Below are 17795 nucleotides of genomic sequence, written 5' to 3'. Positions count from 1 at the left end.
ACTGTAGCCTCTTAGCTACAGCAGTTAAAATCTCTTCCAAAGATAGATAATAAAACAGTAAGACAAAACAATTAAGATGAAAACTACTTTTGGAGTCACCTCCCCATGTATCCCTTTCCTAATAAATATTCTTGAATGTGAAAAGTATTTATTTTATTTTCTTAGAAAAGTTATTTAATTTTATTTGTTACTATTTTTTAATTTGATGAGAGAGAGAGAGAAAGCTAGTTGTCAGGTTGTGGACTCAAACTGTGGTCACCCACATGCATATCCAGCACCTTAACCACCACAACACCTGATGGGCCCTGTGAAAAGTATTTATAAAGAAACCTGAAAGGAGGCAGAATGTGTGTGTATGGTGCAGGGTAGAAAATTGGATTAGAAAGAGAAACAGTGTGGTGAGGAAAACAAGAGATTCAGTTTTCTGGCTTTGTGTTTCCCTAATGCAGCGTATTTTCAATTCTTCCTTAAATAAGAAAGAAAGAGAGAAAAGAGAGACAGAGAGACAGAGATCTAGAGAGAATAAACCCCAATGGGATTCTGACACTGCTGCCATCCACCACCACGCCCAGCCTCAGCCAACACTGGATCACTGGCATGCGTGTGCCCAACATCCTCAGGGAGGTTTCTGGAAGTGAATCTGGAACCTCCTCATCCAGGTCAGTCTCACAGAGAATTGTGTTTTACTTCTGTGCCACCATCTGACCCCAGTGTATCTTTTAAATAATTTTTATTAGGAAGCTTAGATAAAAAATACACATTCTCCGTATAACGGAAATATTTACTATTATAAAGTAGGATGCTTGTAAAGCCAAATATACTGTACTTATTTTTTAATAGTAGTTACAGTTGATTCCTTAGACATAAGATAAAAAAGGAAAATCCACACATTGTTTTAAAACATCTTTTCATATATTTCTTACTTCGTACCATAGTGTTTAGAATATGAATACCGTTAGTTGCTAGAGAAACAAATAAGTTATTCAGTGCAAATCTATCATTTCAGTAGTCCTCTCAAGCATCGATAGACGTATAATCGTAGAACAGGGAGGATAAGCAATGCAGTGAGTAGAGTCTGGACTTTGGCAGCTTAGGCATGGGTCCTCGCTCACCCACCCACTGCATCTGCTATCATGGACAGTGATCTGCATTGTCCTCATCTATAAAATGAAGATGGCACCTGCCCTGCCAGGACATTGGGAAAAATGAAACAATGTAAATTACACAGTAATGTATATGTCTCATAATAGGCACTTTAGTACATTATAGCAATCGATAGGTGCTTAAAATGTAACAAGAGGGACCAGGAGCCGGTGAAGTGGTTACATCACTGGACTCCTACAAGGCCAACCAGAACCGTGGCTGAAACTCATGCCAGGCGCTATGCGTGTGTGCCCAAGCTCCTGGCAGCAGAAGGAAGGAGAAGGGATTGTGACATAACTATCCCCCTTGGGGGGTAACTTCTCACTTTCCCTATTACTGTCTCTGTGTCTCTGGTGAGCACACATGCCCTACAGCAAAATCCTCTGAAAAGAAAAGTAACGGGAAACATACATGTAAATATTTACATATATATTCTAATAAAATTCTAAACCATTTAATGCAAATACAGTTGGAAAATTATGGCATATTAGCCTATTATACGGGGTTGTCAGAAAAGTCATGGTATATTTTCACATAGAAAACCAGAAAAATATGTCATGACTTTTCTGACAAGCCAATATAACATAAACATCTTGGAATAATCCTTTATTGATTGTGTAATTAGTTTATGTGTCAATCCATCTTTTCCAATTTTATAGATTATTCAAAAGGAGCATTTCTTTAGAGGAACTTTGGGGACTACAGTAGGGCAAGGGATCAAGTTCGGTTTGATATCAGTTAACTACTTTAAAGCTAATTAATGGGGATTGTGAAACGTCTCTACACCTCAGGTTTTCAGCTGTGAAGTGGGGAAGATACAGTACGGTTATCATCTGTTAGGGGTAAAGGGAGGCAAAGCAGTGACTTTAACACATAGTATGGGCTCAATAAATATTAATTTCCTCCTCTGATGTCCACTGCTACCTTTCTGTTATTTTGAAGGGAAAGTATTTCTGTGAAAGTTTATGGCCAGGTAATTCTAAATGGTAATCTGAATGGTGCATTATTGGCAAAAGAGAAGACATATGGAAATATCTTCTTAATTTATCTCCTAGCAGAGACACATGGGAGACCCACAGTAAGTATGACCCTGTCACTGAAGGTACACACAGTACATAACCAATCACTGAGGAGATTTACGGACCAGCTAAGGTAGCCCACCTGACACAGAAGAAAGGACAATTTTATCTTTCTGCGTTCCCTCTCCAGAGAGATGAAGAGTCATAATGAGTTTTCTGCTCTTTAATAAAGACAATCACCTTTTATACATGAACAGCCTAATTTAGACAAGAGGCAGACAGCTGTGCGAGATATGTGAAGACATATTTCAGTTTTATTATCTTTTAGGCTTAGACGGGTACGTTAATCCATTTCCACATACAATTCCTATAATCACATATAGGGCGTGAACCTTGAACTGGCAAAACCTGTGTTCCATTGAGAGAAGACCCCTCAAAAGCTGAGGATGGTGAATTATCTTCCTTCCCGGCCTCGCTGCGCATGTGGCTGTCATTTCACATGTGCGACCCTCTCTTTATCCAGGCATTGCTTCTGTGGTAACAGTGTGGTTCTCATTTTCTCAGAATCCGATCTGCTTCTGGTCCAGAGCTCTGAGTTCCCTATATTCTGCTCTCTAGGTTCTGACAGCTCTTTTTGGACTTAGTTATCCATTGCAAGTGGAAGCCAAGAAATCATTGTAGTATAGCCCTCTCTTGCAATGGTCCTGTTGCTGCTTTCTGCAAATATATCTTAAGAGTTAGACTTTAAACCTTTGATCTCTCACACCAAAAGAAAAAAAAAAAGAAAAACAATATTTATATGAAAGTAATTTTACTTTAGTGTTCAGGATTTACTGTGGAAAGCAGGTGTTTAAAAGTTTTAGAATTTTTTTTGTAGTATAGTCTTGCAATGGTCCGGTTGTTGCTTTCCGCAAATATATCTTAAGAGTTAGACTTTAAACCTTTGATCTCTCACACCAAAAGAAAAAAAAAAAGAAAAACAATATTTATATGAAAGTAATTTTACTTTAGTGTTCAGGATTTACTGTGGAAAGCAGGTGTTTAAAAGTTTTAGAATTTTTTTAACAAAATTCTAAAGAGAAAAGAAAAAGAAGTCACAGTATTTACAGAGATAACAGAACGGCTTAGCCATGCAAAACAAATAACTTTGGTTTTCCCCTTTCACTTTGGTTTAAATATTGACCAAGGTTTGATTTTTTTTCCTGCCAAATAAAACTTCAATAAATCAAAGTTTAGAGTTAAAATAATATATTTTCTTTTTTTCATAATATTTTATACAGCATCAAGTCTAATAGAATATTTTATGTACTTAATCCATACCAATGCACTACAGGAAGCTTTATTAAACTGAGCCACTATTGCCCAGACAGCAAATGGCTTACAAATGTACAATAATACGTGTTTCTAAATAATGCAGAAGTGGCAAAATGTGATTCCCAATCTCCATCTGACTTTAGTCTTCAATTTATTTTTCATTGCCTTCATAATTTTTTATTCCATGACTCTAAAAAACAAACACCAGTTTTCCTTTTCCTGTCAAAGAACATAGTTCTATACCTGGAAATCTGATGTTTCTTTGTTTTTCTTTAATGTTATGTAAATCCACAGACAAAAATGGCTATGCAGTGTTCTCCCAGAAACCAGGCTTCTGCTTGAAAGAGCAAAGTTTAAAAGTCTAGTCACAAGTAGCTATTGGCCCATATCCGATCTACTTCAAAAAGTTTCCATTTATACTACCACCCTAAAAAGTTCCTCATGCATAAAACATGTATATAAAGTTACAAATTTAAATGTAACTAAAGATACATAGACATTTTATTATTACACTTTCATGTACTGCTTGATAAATTATGTACCAGTTAAAAACACTAAATTATCTCAAGGTGCATTCAATATCTGTAGCGTAGTTAACAAAAACACACACGAAAAAAATATATATTCTATATTCTGTGGAAAATAACACAGCTTTGATAATGACCACTGTTAAAAATCTCCAATTCTGACTGATATCTTTTTAAAAAGGAAATAGATATAATTTTAAGGCAGTGGATAACCCAAAGGATTTAACACCAATTTGTAATTACAGTGATTTACATTGTGATCTGTGATAATGACAATGTTACCCATGAATTTTCCAAACTGTCTCTCACGCATTGATTGGTTTCTTTTTTTTTTTCTTTTCTTTTGACGGAAAATAATTTACTAGCAGGTGTCTCTCAAGGTAAGTGCTACCCGAATTCTGTATTTTTTTCAGAATAGGCAAAAAGGTCAGTTTGGGAGTACCTTTACCATGTACATGTGTTCAGATGTGTCTGTGATAACTCCTGAGAGTCAGCCGGCTGCACACACACAGGGTCAGCTCACCAGTGCCTGCCACTCTGACTCTCTGCCTTCATCTCGCTTGTGATAAAAATCACCGTCTTTGAAGAGGGCAATGTGTGTGTCCCCAAGCTTCACAAGCTGCCACCTTTGGGTTTTTAGGTGCTTGTGAGCAAGTTTGGGCCATTACTGATAGCAATCAGAATCAGAAATGTACCTGCTCAGATTATCCATATTATAAACAATCAAAATAAAAACATTACATTATACATCAGATTGACAGCAACTCCCAGAACAAAGCTTACAGTGTATAAAAATAGCTACGTAAAAAATTTACATTAAAGGCAAACAAAAAAAGAAATTCTCAGTGCAGACATTTACAGAAAAAAACAAAAACAAAAAAACAACACAACATATGACCTATTATCATGGCTGCCAAAACTCGTTATTGTTTGTAATTTCACTTCATTTTTTTACTTGAGATAATTCTCTAAAATCCTGTGACAGCTTGGTAGAATGAACTGCTTAATACTTGAACCATGAATTGCTGTCAATGTCTTTATGTCTTAAATACAATCCACATTCATGCTTCAATTGGTCTATATGTTTTTCCTCTGAAATAATGAAAAAAAAAAATTAGATAAGTTACCATAGCAATCATTTTCCACCATCAATAGAGGCTTTGTACTTGAAGTGATAAAAATTATAGGCAGAGACTTCTATAAATCTCCATTGTCCCTGAGCCCATCTGTAATCCCAGATATGGCTGTATCCTCTTTACAAATAACTTTTGGGCACTCTTGAGGGTTTTAAAACTTTTTATTAAAAAATGCTTAATTTAGGGGCCAGCAGAAAGCATGGTGGTTAAGGCACTGGAATTTCACATGGCCAATCGCAGTTCAAGTCCCAGATCTGGTGGTTTGAAAATCACACCAGGTGCATGTGCATGTTTGCCCCAAATCCTGAGAAGAATGGAAAAATGGATTCTAGCATGGCCATCACCTTTGGAGGGTGACTTCTCACTTTCCTTCTCTCTTTGTCTCTCTCTGGCAAGTGCGCACACCCTATTGTAAAAACCTAAGTAAATAAATAAGGAAAAACTTTTAAGAAGATAAGAATTTAAAAAACTTAATTCATACCAAGATTATAAGAGTTTTTAGGAAAACAATTTTCTTTGCTTCAGGTTAAAAAATACACTCATCCTTTCAGAACACACTCTATTTTGCGGAATGTGTCTTCACATTCAATTTCCCTTTGAAAATTTACAGAATTTTGAAGAAAACAGAAGGCAAAATCTATATATACAAAAGACAAAGAAAAAAACCCTGAATGACATGGGAAAAACATCATGGAAATGTTGCATACTTGACCTCCAATGGAAAGGACAGGAAAAGGCATTAAGTTCTGACTTCTTACACCCTATTAGTTTGAGATCCTACTTTTCAGATTCTAAAAGTAGGTCTTATTTCAATTTCTAGTCTTGTCTCCTGCAGGCATCCTTCCAAACAGCATTCCTTCCCATGCCCCTTATCCTCACTATGCAGGAACTTGCGTGACCCACTGAAACTGTGACTTGCAGTTTATTTACAATGAACCCACGGTTTACTGTGGCCATTGAGGCTTTACATCAGACCGGTAAGCTACAGTAACAGTGATTTTCAAAGACACACAGAATAATTAGTGCGAATGGCTCCGCTGTTTGGTTGGCTCAAGGGCATAGAAAGAAAAAGCTCAAATTGCAAGTGGCAATGCTATGGAAACGTATCCTTTTTGGAAACTGTCTGAAAAATAACACACATACATCTATTTCACATTAATAAATGTAATATGTAACACTGACATTTACATTATGCACATATGTATGTGTATTTATAGATACATACTTATATATGTACACACATATGTAAATCTACTTATAAAAGCACACATACACATGGGTGTACATATACACATACACAAGTTTGTTAACCTTTTCATTATAATGACCTGTAAAGTCACACATATTAAATGCTCAGATGAAATATTTTATATTTTAAAGTTATTCTCATAATTGTTTGTATTTGTTTGTTTATTATGTTTATTTATTTATTTGGAGAGTTTTTTGCTATAGGGCGTGTGTGCTCGCCAGAAAGACGGAGAGAGACAGAAAGCGAGAAATCACCCCCAGGGGGGATGGCCATGCCGCAATCCCTTCTCCTTCTTTTTCCTCTCGGGATCTTGGGCACACACACACACGTGCCTGGTGTGAGTTTAAGCCACTGGGTCTGGGACTTGAACTGTGATCAACTATATGGGAGTTCAGCAACATAGCCATTACGCGAACTGCTGGTCCCTCATAATTGTTTTTAAAATAAATTTAAAATATTAAAATCTGTATTTAAAAAAAATTGCCAGACGGCGAGTGTACTCACTGGAGAGAGACACATAGAGGAGAGAGAGAGTGGAGGGAGAAAAGATGAGAAAGCACTACCCATAAGGGCATGGTCCTGCTACAATCCTTTCTCTATTTCTCCTCCCTGTCAGGATTGGTTTTTCAGACCCCTGGGTCTGGGACTCAAATCCCACAGTCAGCTTTATGGGATCCAGTAGCCTTATCTACCAGGACACCGGCTGGCTCTTAGCTTCTGTTTTTATCAAACTCAAATACCAACTTATACAATAAAGGTTCTTTGTACATAAGAAACATTTTGGTACTAAAATAAAAATGCTAATTGCATGATAAAAATCTCAGAATTGATTTTTATTATTCAGAAGATGATTATTTTGGGGGAAGATAGGAGATGGTGAGATTCCATTCTTTTGAGAACACTTTCTGAGTCACCCAGTTTTCTTTGGAAAAACTCTCTTCTTGTTTGGAAAGCTGTAATTATGAAGCATCTTAAAGTCAGTGCTTTCCCTTTCATCACCAAAAAAGTTTCCTACTTGCCTGGGAACTCTTTCTATAAACTTCAGACAACCTACTCACCTGGACAAGTAGAACAGGGTCTTTCTTAGGCTTCGGTTTTGTGATTGTTTTCTTCTAACTTTTTGTTTTCCTCCATATTACCAAGGTCCTTGTTTACATGTTTTGATGCAGTTCTAGAGGAGAATTAAATAAACTTCATCATACTGAGGTACACATAGTTAACCTTTTTTTTTTTTAACTGTAAGGTTTAAAATACTGTATCTTTGAAAAGCAAATGTTTTGCAGGCAAACCACTTCTCATTTGTGAGCTTGACTGATAAGAGAACACATTCTAGTGAAACAAGCTTGGTAGTGGGGTTGCATTGAATATGTGCTAAGAGAAAAAGAAATCTATTATTCTGAATGTAGACTGTGCACGCTTTGTTGCATCATGCTTTTTGCGTGAGCTGTTTTTCTCTTTACATTCTAAGAAGTAATTACTGTCATTTAATAGTTAAACATTTTCACTCTGGGCAAACATTTTCTGTAAAAATCATCTTAGAGAGTTTCATTAGACTTGTCCTTTCTGGCATTCCTTCTCATGTATGACAGTTGAGCAATGCCCTTTATGCTTGTGATTTCTTGTTCATAGAAGAAACTCAAAACAAGGTGGAAAGAGACTCAAGTTGAGGACCAGCAGATGGCATAATGGTTACATCATTGGACTCCCATGTAATCTACCACAGTTTGAGTCCTGGACCCGGCAGCTTAAAACTCATACTGGGCACCTGGGCATGTGTGCCCAAAATCCCAAGAGGAGAATGGAAGAGAAGGGATTGCAACATGGCTACACACCCCCAGGGGTGGGGAATTCCTTGCTTTTTGTCTTTCTGTCTGTCTTTCCAGGGATCACATGTGTCCTATAGCAAAAATCTCTCTAAAAACAAAACAAAACAAACAAACAAATAAATAAATAAAAAGCCTCAAGTTTATGACAGATTATTGGCAGTAGAAGCTAGAGCACCCATAACATGGTTGAGTCTCAAATTGTGGTTCCCCAGATCAGTAGTATCAGGATGTCCCAGAAACTCGATAGGAATGCCTATTCTCAGGCCCACTGGAATACAAAAAAAGGAACGCTTTCCTTCAGCCCTTCCATCTGCAAGAAAGACCTCCTGATGTTCCTACTGCCAGCTAACGTTCGAAAACCAGTGCCTTAGTGGCTGCTGTGGTTACCCATGCCTCGGTTCTGTCCTTCAAGAACTAAAATCGGGTTTTCCTATTTACTCAAGGAAATTCCTTGGTTCTGAAGCTAACTAGGAGAGATCAGAACAAATAATAAATGCATTTCTAAAAGTGTTTCCCTCCCCTTCTCCTTCCTTCCTTCCTTCCCTGTCTTCCTACCCTCCCTTCCCTTTTAAAACCCAACTTAAAAAACAGGCAGCTGCAGATCATTATATACCTTTGCAGTTACTACCTCCCCAAACGGTAGCACAACCTGAATTCTTACAGAATAGTTTTACCTGTTTTAAGAATTTATATGAAAATGAAATCATACCACATGTATCCATTTGTGTCTGCGTTTTATTTAAACTGAACCCTCAGTGTGTGACATTCATATACCATGGTGCATGTAATTGTAGGTTGCTCGCGGCTGTCTAGTGTGTCATTGGGGAAATAAACCATAATTCATCTGTTTTACTGGTGATAGGCATGCTTGTTCTGTCCCTTGTGAGATTTCAACGAGACATAACTTAGACATGTTTGTGTGTCCCGCATCTCTTCGTATACGCTTTTGTCTCATCCTTTATCCTTTGTACTTCAATTTTATGTTTTCTATTGACCTTATTCCAATTTACTTTTCTTGTGTTCTTCTGTGGCCAATCTACAGTTACATTCATTCATTGAAAATTTAATTTTCAATATTAGATTTTTTAGTTTCAAAATGTCAATCCAATCTTAAACTATTTTAAATTTTTTAAATTTGATTTTATTTATTACTATCATTTTTTAAAATTTAAGTTTGCTATAGGACACATGTACTCACCAGAGAGAGAGAGAGAGAGAATGAGAAAGCAAGCCATCGGGTCTGGGACTTGAACTGCTGTTGGTCATGTGGGAGTTCAGTGCCTTAAACACCATGCCACCTGCTAGCCCCTTAAATATTTAAAATACTGTTCAATGATCTATTTTAATCATGTCTTTGGAACATCTTTTCTTCAACGTTCTATAATATATTATTCATAGCTATTTTAATTGGGATGTCTATAACTACTATATTAAATCACCTACTTTTCTTATCATTTTTTCTCTTGATTGTTGATTATATTTACTTAACTCTTAGTAGTCCTTTTAATTTTGCCTAAATGATGTATGAAAGAACTGTAGAGACTCCACAGAATGTTATTTTCCCATTAGATAAGATCCTTGTCTTCCTATGTTAAACAGGGTGAGGGGCTGATCACTCCAATTCAATCAGAGATTAAACTAGGTTGGGCTCATTTGAGGTTTTAGTAAAACTTTATCTATCTTTTATTTGTTCCTATTCCTTAGGCAGAGCACTTTTAGGCTTCTGATCAATATCTTGGCAGGTATCCCTTTCTTTAGCCCTTAAATCCAGAGAAATCTAGTTTTTCCATTCAGAGCCCAGCTCAGCTCTTCAGTTATCTGCCTCATGACACATCAACGGGGTGCGTGGGGCCAGCATGTAGCATAGTGGTTAAGTTTTGGACTTCCACATAGATGACCACAGTTCGTGTCCCAGATCTAGTAGCTTGAAAATCACACCAGGCACTTGTGCATACATTCCTCAAATCCCAGGAGAGTGGAGAAGGGATTGTGGTGTGGCCATGCCCCATGTGGGGGTGATTTTTCATTTTCCCTGTCACTGTCTCTCTCTCTCTCTCTGAAGGGATTGTGTCATGGCCACAATGGAGGTGATTTCTCACTTTATTTCTCTCTGTCTCTGTCTCTTTCTTGTATGCACACATACCCATAGCAAAAACTAACTAACTAACTAAATAAATAAATAAATGATGTGGCCAATCTTTTTTAGTGTCTTTGACTTGACCACAAACTCCCTGAGACTAAGGGTATGTCTGATTTACATTTTACCCATAGCACACTACAGTAATAAGAGTATGATAGGTAAATAAAAATACTACATTGAACTAACTGACCTTACTATACTTTTTATCTAATGTGTTTCTATGACATTAGTATTTACCAATATAAAAATCCAAAAATACCCAGTTGCTTTTTATAGGTTTTTGCCATAAGGCATGTGCATACACAGGAGAGAGACAGACAGAAAAAAGGAAAGTGAGAAATAACCACCCCCTCCTCCCCCATGGAGGATGGCCATACTCAGTCCCTTCTTCTCCATTCTCCTCTTGTTATTTGGGGCACACACACATGTGGCCAGTGTGATTTTTAAGCCACTGGATCTGGAACTTGAACTGTGGACACATGATTCCCAAAGCCTCTTCTCCCTTCTTGTTTTCTCTCTTCCTCTCACCTTCTCTTATCCCTCTGATTTTCCCCCTATTTCATTGCACCCCTTCTTCCCTATTATCATGCTATTATTTTTTATCTCTATCTTTTCCTTTTTTCCCCTTCAAATTCACATTATTAACTACCCTTCTTTATGGTGAGAATTCTAACTTGTTTGGAACCACTACAGAGTGATAAAAGAATTAACATTCTACAGGCAAATTCCAGAACATAAAATACAAAATAAAAAACAAATCAGCAATATAATGAATCAAGGCAGTAATGACTATGATATGAATTACAATTTTAATTTTTTTCAAACTGCTTTAATCGGTATGGGAAGAAAGGAGTCATATTCAGGATGAGTACAGTAATGAATTCACAACCTTGAAACAAATCATGAATTAGAAGGAGTTTGGTGCTAGTAATGATGGAAAAACACAAGCAAACAAAAAATTATATTTTCTTAATACATTTTTAACAATTACAAACTCTCAGAAAAGAATAAATTATCATCTGAAGTTTATTTTATTTCTACCATAAGCAAGAGAAAACAGAGAAAGGGAGAGATAAGAAAATGAAGAAACAGTATCTTCAACAGGGTCCTGACACCATGATCCACTCTCAGCTTCAGCCAACCCCAGGTCACACTCAAGGAGGTCTTTAGATATGAATCTGGAGCCTTCCAACATGGGTCAGCCTCACGGGGCATCATATTTTACACTATGCCACTGTCTGGTCCCTTAGAGTAAATTATTTTATTGTATTTGAGAGTAATAAAAAGAAGACACAATTTTACATGGCTTTTCCTCTGAGAGCACTTCCAAGTTTGGAAGGCCTAGGCTAATTAAAACAGAAGCTGGAGATTATGTATGAAAAAATCTCAAAAAGGAAAGTGGCAAGAAATTCTAATTTATTTTCAAACTATGATAAATTTCTTGGGTGACTCTCTGAGCAGCATATATGTGGAAGAAAGTGCAAAGAGCTTAATGGAAAGCAACAGATGGAAGATTTAAAAACCTAACATAATTTTTTAGATATTACCATACAGGGGGAAAAAAAAAGAGTTGGGAGTTAAACCTCAACAAACTAGCAGTATAGTAAGCAAAACAGTCTTTGTATTGAAACCTCAGAAAAGCTAAGTAAAGACTATGTGTCACCCTACGATAGATGTAAATAAGATGTGAAATTAACCATCACAAGATCGAGAAAACCATTCAGGAATCTTTTTATCTGCTAACAAACAAACCAAAGAAAAGAAAAGAAAACAACAACAAAAAATCCCAGTCTGTATCCTTTAGACTTTAGAAGAAAATAATAACAATATCTAGTATATAATAAAACAAGGTACATACATGAACAGAGTAGAAAAATTTAGGGCAATGTTCAGGGGAAATTCATGGATGACAGAGACATTGGAATCAAGAGCAAGAACTTTAAACCCATTTTATAATGCCCGATGAATGACTTGAAACTTTTTAACACTGAGAGAACATGTGGAAATTTCAGCAGCAAAATTGTAAGTAAATACAATTCTACGACTGGAAACTATAATACTGAAAATGAAACTTCACTAAATGTCCTTACCATCAGATTAGAGGTGGCCTAAGAAACTGTCAGTGAACTTTGGGATAAGAATATAAATTATGCATACCAAAAAATGGAGAGGAAAAAGAAAGCATGAAAGTGAGCAGACCCTCAGTGTCCTGTCTAACACATGTGTAACTGGAGTCCCATTAGAAGAGAGACAGAATCCCCATAGGGTAGAGCCTATGTGTACAGAGACAATTACAATTTTTTTTTCAGATTTGATAAAGTTAACTTGTAGGTCTAAAATGTTCAGAATCTCTAAACAGAAAGAACAGAGAAATAAACCTACGTACTTTATAGTCAAACTATCCAACCAAATATATATATTTTTTAAATATAGCCACAGAAAGTTTGTGTAGAAGAATGATAGCAAGCTGACTCTCATCAGAAAAATGCAGGCAAGAGAAAATTAAACATCTTTAAAATGGTAAGAGAAGTAAAAAACTTTCAATTCCAAATGTAATGTTCAGTGAAAAGATTCTTCAATTAAATAAAGGCATAAAGGCAATAAAAGTGGGAGTCATTATGACCAGCAGACCATTCCTAAAGAAAATACTAAAGGGAATTCTTTGGTTGAAGACAAATGAGACCAGACAGAAATTCAAATATATATATGAATGAATAAAATACAGATGGTATGTATATGATTAAATATAAAATATTATTTAAAATATTTTTAAAGACAGTCAACTGTACATCTGGGTACACATATACATACATATGTACATACACATTATAGTGTGTGGTTTATAATATGTGGATTGCAATAGATAGAACAATTGCAACAAAGATGGAGGAAGTCAAATGTAATGAATAGTTTGAAGGATCTTAAGGGTTTTTTTTTTTGTGGGCTTTTTAAAAATAATTTTTTATTTAATATTATTTATTAATTCATTTTATTTTAGAGAGAGACAGAGAGAGAGAAATAGGAAAAGTGAGAAAGCAAACCATGAGGTCCAGGACTTGAAGTGAGGTTGGCCATGTGGCAGTGTCCAGTGCCTTATCCACCACGCCACCTGCTGGCCCCTGTTTGTGGGTTTATTTTTAAGAGAGATTTTTTTTTTCTATAGGGCACACGTGTTCTCTAGAGAGACAGAGAGACAGAAAGTGAGAAATCACTCCCTCAGAGAGAATGGCACACCACACTCTCTTCTGCTCCATTCTCCTCTCAGGATTTTGGGCATGCACACATATGCGCCCGGTGTGAGTGTTAAGTCACCAGGTCCAGGACTTGATCCACAGTTGATTATGTGGGAATTCAGTGATGTAACCATTACACCATCTGCTGGTTCCCCAGATCTTGGACTTGAACAGGAATTGACAGTGATTAGGACTAATTATAATCCCTAGAACACCCATAATAAAAGAACATAAGTAGGTATAGTAAAAAAAAGCTAATTAAGATATTAAAATGTAACACTGAAACTTATTTGAGATATTCTTAAGCAAAATGGAAGAAATAAAGAACAACTAGAAACCAAATAGGGAGATAGTAGACATAAATGTAACTATAAGCATAATTAAGTTAAACATAAGTTGGATAAAACTTCCCAGTAAGTGGTAGAGATTGTCAAACTGCCCTAAGCAAGTACTCAGTGCTAACTTCTCTCTACCAGGACTTGATACACTTTTCTAAAAGGTCCAGATTGTAAATGCTTTAGGCTTTCAGGCCCTGTGGTTGTTGTATTCAAATGCACCATTGTAGCATGAAAAACAAACAAACAAACAAAAAACAAAACACAGACTATCTGAAAGATTAAAAGTCTCCTAAGCAGGACCCAGCAAGTGGTGTGGTGGTTAAGGCATTGGACTCCTTTTTTTTTTTTTTTTTTTTTTTGAGAGGTTTTCAATATTGGCCCAATGGAGGTTTTCACTATAGGACACGTGTGCTTGCCAGAAAGAGAGAAACAGAGATACAGAAAGCGAGAAATCACCCCCCCCGGGGATGGGGGGACAGCCACGCAGCAATCCCTTCTCCTCCATTCTCCTCTCGGGATCTTGGGCACACACGCACACGCACCTGGTGTGAGTTTCAAGCCACCGGGTCCAGGACGTGAACCGCGGTCAACTACATGGGAGTCCAGCGACATAGCCATTATGCTAACTGCTGGTCCCAAGGCATTGGACTCCTACATGGCTGAATGTGGTTCAAGTCCTGGATCAGGTGGCACCTGCAAAAGTTAAGAGTTATAAAATTTATAGAAAAAGAAATAGAAAAAGACCTTTGCTATTTTGGGATAAGAAAAGATTTTATATAATAGACACAAAAAGCACTAAATTTAATAGAAAAAAATTTAGTAAGCTCTAATCAACAAAATAATAAACTTCTTAGGCCAGCAGGTGGCACACAGGTTAAGGTGCTAGATCCCACATGGCTGGCTGCATGGTTTAAGTCCTGAACCTGCAGGATGAAAATCACAGTGGAGTGTGTGAGTGGATGTATCCCAAATCATGAGAGGAGACAGGATTGTGGCATGGTCACCCTCTCTGGGGGGGATGATTTCTCACACTCTCTCTCTCTCTCTCTCTGGTAGTATGCACATCCTATGGCACAAACTAAAAATAAATAAATAAGCTTCTCATCAAAAGACATCATTATGAATAGGGAAAATTAAGCTATATACTAGAACAAAATATTCATAATACATCTATATGATTAAAAGGATTCACAAGAATATGTAAAGTACTCTTACAAATTAATTTACAAAATGACAAACACGAATGAAATAACAGGCAAAAGATGTGAACAATCACTTCTCGAAGGAAGACATAAGCTAGCCAATAAGCTCATAGAACTTAAAATTATTAGGTCCCAGGGAAATGAAACCTAAAACAAATTTCAGATATTATTTCACACTCCCTGGATTAGCTAAAATTAAGCTTAATTGTAACACCAAATGTAGGGATATTTACGAAAGAACAGAATATCTCGTACATGGTTGGAAATACGGCACCTCCTCTGAAAAGCTGCTTGTCACTTTCTCATGAATAAATACCCGCCCCGTGACCAAGAATTCTACTTGTAGATTTTTACCCAAGAGGATAAAAACATGCTGATAAAACACTTGTATAAGAATGTTTATTTGAGTTGGGCAATTTGTAGTAATCAAATGGGAACCAGCTAAATGTCTATCAAGTGAGGATTTATTTAAAATGTGGTAAATTATAACAACAGCACTATTGGCCATGGAAAAAGCGAATGAATGCCCACCAGCGCACATGGCAAGATGGATGAATTTCAAAACCGCGTTAAGTGAAAGCAGCCACACATAAGAGTATAATCAGTATAAAGTCATTTATACAGACTTCAAAAGTAGACAAAGATCTCTGGTGATAAAAATTACATAAAGACAGGGAAGGTGGGGAGAAGATAGGAGTCCAAAGCGGCTTTCAGGGTAATGGAATGTTCTAGATTGTTACTGGAGTCATGGACACTGCTAAGTACAGAATGTTTGTGCCCTTGTTCTCTGTCCCCCAATTCATATATTGAAACCTCATTCCCAAAGTGATAGTATTTGTAGGTGAGGGATTAAGTGGTAAGGATAGAGTTCTCATGTCAGTGCCTTTACAAAAGGGACCTCAAAGGGCTCCCTCACTTCCTGCCACCATGCAAGGGGACAGTGAAAATATGCCATCTATGAACCAGAAAGTGGACCTTCACTACACACAAAATCTGTTGGCCCCTTGATCCTGATCCAGTCTCCAGAACCATGAGAAATAAATTTGTTATTTCTTCTTCTTTTTTTAAGTTTATTTATTTATTTCTCCTATACAAGAGTGGAAAAAGAGAGACAGCACCCACAACAGGGCTGACCCTCTGATCCACCCTGAGTCTCAGCCAGTCAGGATAATGGACTGGTGAGCACACACCTTCTATATTGGCACAGGAAGACTTTGGGATATTTATCTGGGACCCTGCCCTGTGGCTTTAGCATTGCAGAATAATATGTTACCACTGCACCACTGTGGCTGGCCAATTTCTGCTACTTCTCAACCACCCAGTGTACAGTATTTTGTTAAAGCAGCCTCCCCTAAATAAGATATTTACAATGGTACATATACTTACGTAAACAAATTTAATTGCATGTTACCGCAATAAAAGTAACTATACAGAGAAAAGCTAAATGATCATACTTGTGACCAGCAATTGAAAGAGCAGACAAAAGGTGCAATGAGATGCCATTTCTGTTTTTCTATTCTATTTATTTTTGAGGAGACATATTTGTCCAGTGATTTAGAGTGGCTTATGTGATTTTATCATGTGGTACAACACAGGTGATGGGGGTATATGGATGAAGGGAGTGACTAGAATTCTCTCTAGGAAAGTTGGGCTTCTTAGGAGTAAATCACAGTATCTTTGACATATTCGTACAGAACCAATTAGGCTAAATCTGTCACTGACCATGGTTTGGAATTAGAAAAGAGGGCTGTTAGTGCAACATAAAATTTGAAATATATTTACAGAATAAGAGTCCACTTCAAACTGATTATTTTCCTTATTTTAAAATTCATAAAATGGGGAATGGGAGTGTCAGCCTCAAGTTAGTGGTTAAAGGAGCTGGATCCCACATGGCTGAACTCAGCTTGACTCCTGGTCCCTAAGGCCTAGAAAACATAACAGGTGCACGTGAATGCCTCAAATCCCAAAAGGATGGGGAAATGGAGGAGAGGGGATTGTGACATGGCCACTCCTCATTGGGGAATGCCTCCCCTCCCCCAACACTGTCTTTGTCTGGTGAAGTCATGTGCTTTCTGGAAAGTTAAAAAAAAAAACAAAAAACAAAAAACTATATATATATGTGTGTGTGTGTGTGTGTGTGTGTATGTGAAAGGAAACAATAAGAAATAATAAATGGTGGAAAATAAAATCTCCTTTTCTTAATTCTACTCTCTAAAATAATAACCACTAACACTCATATAAAGCCTTAATAGAACAGTCACATTAAGTGCTTTATATATATTAAATGATTTCAGCCCCAGTTCGAGCTCCAGACTCAGTGGCTTAAACTCATGCTGGGCACGTGTGTGTGCGTGCCCAAGATCCTGAGAGGAGAATGGAGGAGAAGTGATTGCAGCGTGACCATCTCCCCTGGGGACGGGGGGTGATTTCTCGCTTTCTGTCTCTCTGTCTTTCTGGTGAGTGTGTTCACCCTATAGCAAAACAAAACAAAAGAAAACCCTCTCCAACACGAAACAAAAAATCTCCATTTTGGGGCTGACAGGTGGAGTGGTAGTTGAGGCACTGCATTCCTACGTTTAATGGTGGTTCAAGGCCTGGCCCAGTGGCTTAAAAATCACGACAAATAAATAAATAAACATAAAAACAAAAACAAAACTCCATTTTACAT

General features: G+C 37.0%; 1 protein-coding gene across 3 annotated transcripts in view; it reads right to left on the bottom strand.

The window, feature by feature from the left end:
• Nucleotides 1-3393: 3393 nt before the first annotated feature.
• Nucleotides 3394-17795, bottom strand: part of ALCAM (activated leukocyte cell adhesion molecule) — a 230507-nt gene continuing 216105 nt past the window's right edge. For 2 of the 3 annotated variants that reach the window (XM_006146261.3, XM_006146262.3), the window contains 2 exons: nucleotides 7447-7559; nucleotides 3394-5095 (listed from right to left, as the gene is read on the bottom strand). In XM_006146261.3, the coding sequence (XP_006146323.1) occupies nucleotides 7472-7559 (88 nt within the window). In that variant the 3' untranslated portion in view covers nucleotides 3394-5095; nucleotides 7447-7471. Of the gene's footprint in view, nucleotides 5096-7232; nucleotides 7342-7446; nucleotides 7560-17795 lie in introns of those variants that run through there. The other variant, XM_014586940.2, reaches the window with a different exon arrangement.

The sequence above is a fragment of the Tupaia chinensis genome, unplaced genomic scaffold (assembly GCF_000334495.1).
Source record: "Tupaia chinensis unplaced genomic scaffold, TupChi_1.0 Scaffold000174_1, whole genome shotgun sequence".
NCBI lineage: Eukaryota > Metazoa > Chordata > Mammalia > Scandentia > Tupaiidae > Tupaia > Tupaia belangeri.
Note: the sequence above shows the minus strand (reverse complement) of the source record. Positions and strands in the feature narration are given on the sequence as shown.